This window comes from Stegastes partitus, unplaced genomic scaffold (genome assembly GCF_000690725.1).
Source record: "Stegastes partitus isolate 25-593 unplaced genomic scaffold, Stegastes_partitus-1.0.2 Scaffold1492, whole genome shotgun sequence".
Taxonomy (NCBI): domain Eukaryota; kingdom Metazoa; phylum Chordata; class Actinopteri; family Pomacentridae; genus Stegastes; species Stegastes partitus.
In genome coordinates this window covers 9,085-10,196 of record NW_007579223.1, presented here as the reverse complement: position 1 = coordinate 10,196, position 1,112 = coordinate 9,085, and the positions used below count along the sequence as shown (strand labels likewise).

At 38.6% G+C, this 1,112-nt stretch overlaps 1 protein-coding gene across 1 annotated transcript in view; it reads right to left on the bottom strand.

Moving 5' to 3' along the window:
• The window catches only part of LOC103370867 (deoxynucleoside triphosphate triphosphohydrolase SAMHD1-like), a 12,279-nt gene that overhangs the window by 5,265 nt on the left and 5,902 nt on the right, over window positions 1-1,112 (bottom strand). The window contains exon 6 of the mRNA XM_008300038.1: window positions 717-835. Coding sequence (XP_008298260.1) covers window positions 717-835 — 119 coding nt within the window. The remainder of the gene's footprint in view (window positions 1-716; window positions 836-1,112) is intronic.

Below are 1,112 nucleotides of genomic sequence, written 5' to 3'. Positions count from 1 at the left end.
TAATACCTGAATTAATGCAAGATGTATCATGGAGTCCTGTTGCTTAGTTTTAACAAATAATCAAGCCACTATCACTTTATGCAATTAGTTCACAGATCAGTAATGGGATGTTAATTCACATTGTGTGGTGACTGTGCTGTGTTTAATGTTTTTGTTTGTATATGGCTGGCGGTGGTTTTGTGTGGCGGCTGGAGTTGTGTTGTGTTTTTTTTTGGCCTTGGCGGAGCTGCTTGGAAGAGGAGAGCGCTCAGCGCTGGCACAGCTGCAGCTCATTCATCAGGACGCGCTGGATAAAGCCACCATTCCACCTGTGCTCGAGTGCCAGATGATTGCCAACTATACCAGTGGTACTTTGCCGCCTAGCACGTACATGAGTGTATTGCTAAGGTATTCTCGTATACCGAGGTATTCTCGGTATTCTCGGTATTCTCTCAAACTGTACATTTGACAGTATAAAAATGGAATTTCTAAAGCTGTTTTTAAAAACTCTAAATGGAGTATTTAGTGTTATCATAGACAAAATCAAATAGTGTGCCAAGAACAACTGTACTGTTATAAAGAGTTTGTCAGTTGTCTGTATTTTAATATCGTCATCTTGTCATTACTAGAAATTGCTGATAGAAAAACACAATCTTATTGTCACTTCAGTTGTCAGTTGTTGACCTGACCATCCCAAGCCTAATGTAATACAAGCATATGAAGACCTGACTGCATACCTTGGTTTCACCCACAAATTTGTACAGGTCTCGAGAGATGATCTTCTTCAGAATCTTGCCAGCTTCCTTCAGCTCTGGAGAAGGCGACCAGGGGTGGAGTATTCTCTCAAACACCTGATCTACAGGGCAGGTAGAAAAATGAAGTAGAAGAACCGGAAAAAGGGTCACAAATCCATCAGCAGTGTTTCAAAAATAAATAAACTGATAAGCCTTACTATCAAAATCAAACAATATATGAAATGACTTTTACTTGATGAGTTTATTATTAGATGTGACAAAGATCATTTATGTTCACAATTGTAATAATTTCAGTAGTTTTGATCAAAGTATGCATACTTATCACTCATTACCACTTCATCATTTAATGATACTGATGACAGTCTGACAGAACAAGTC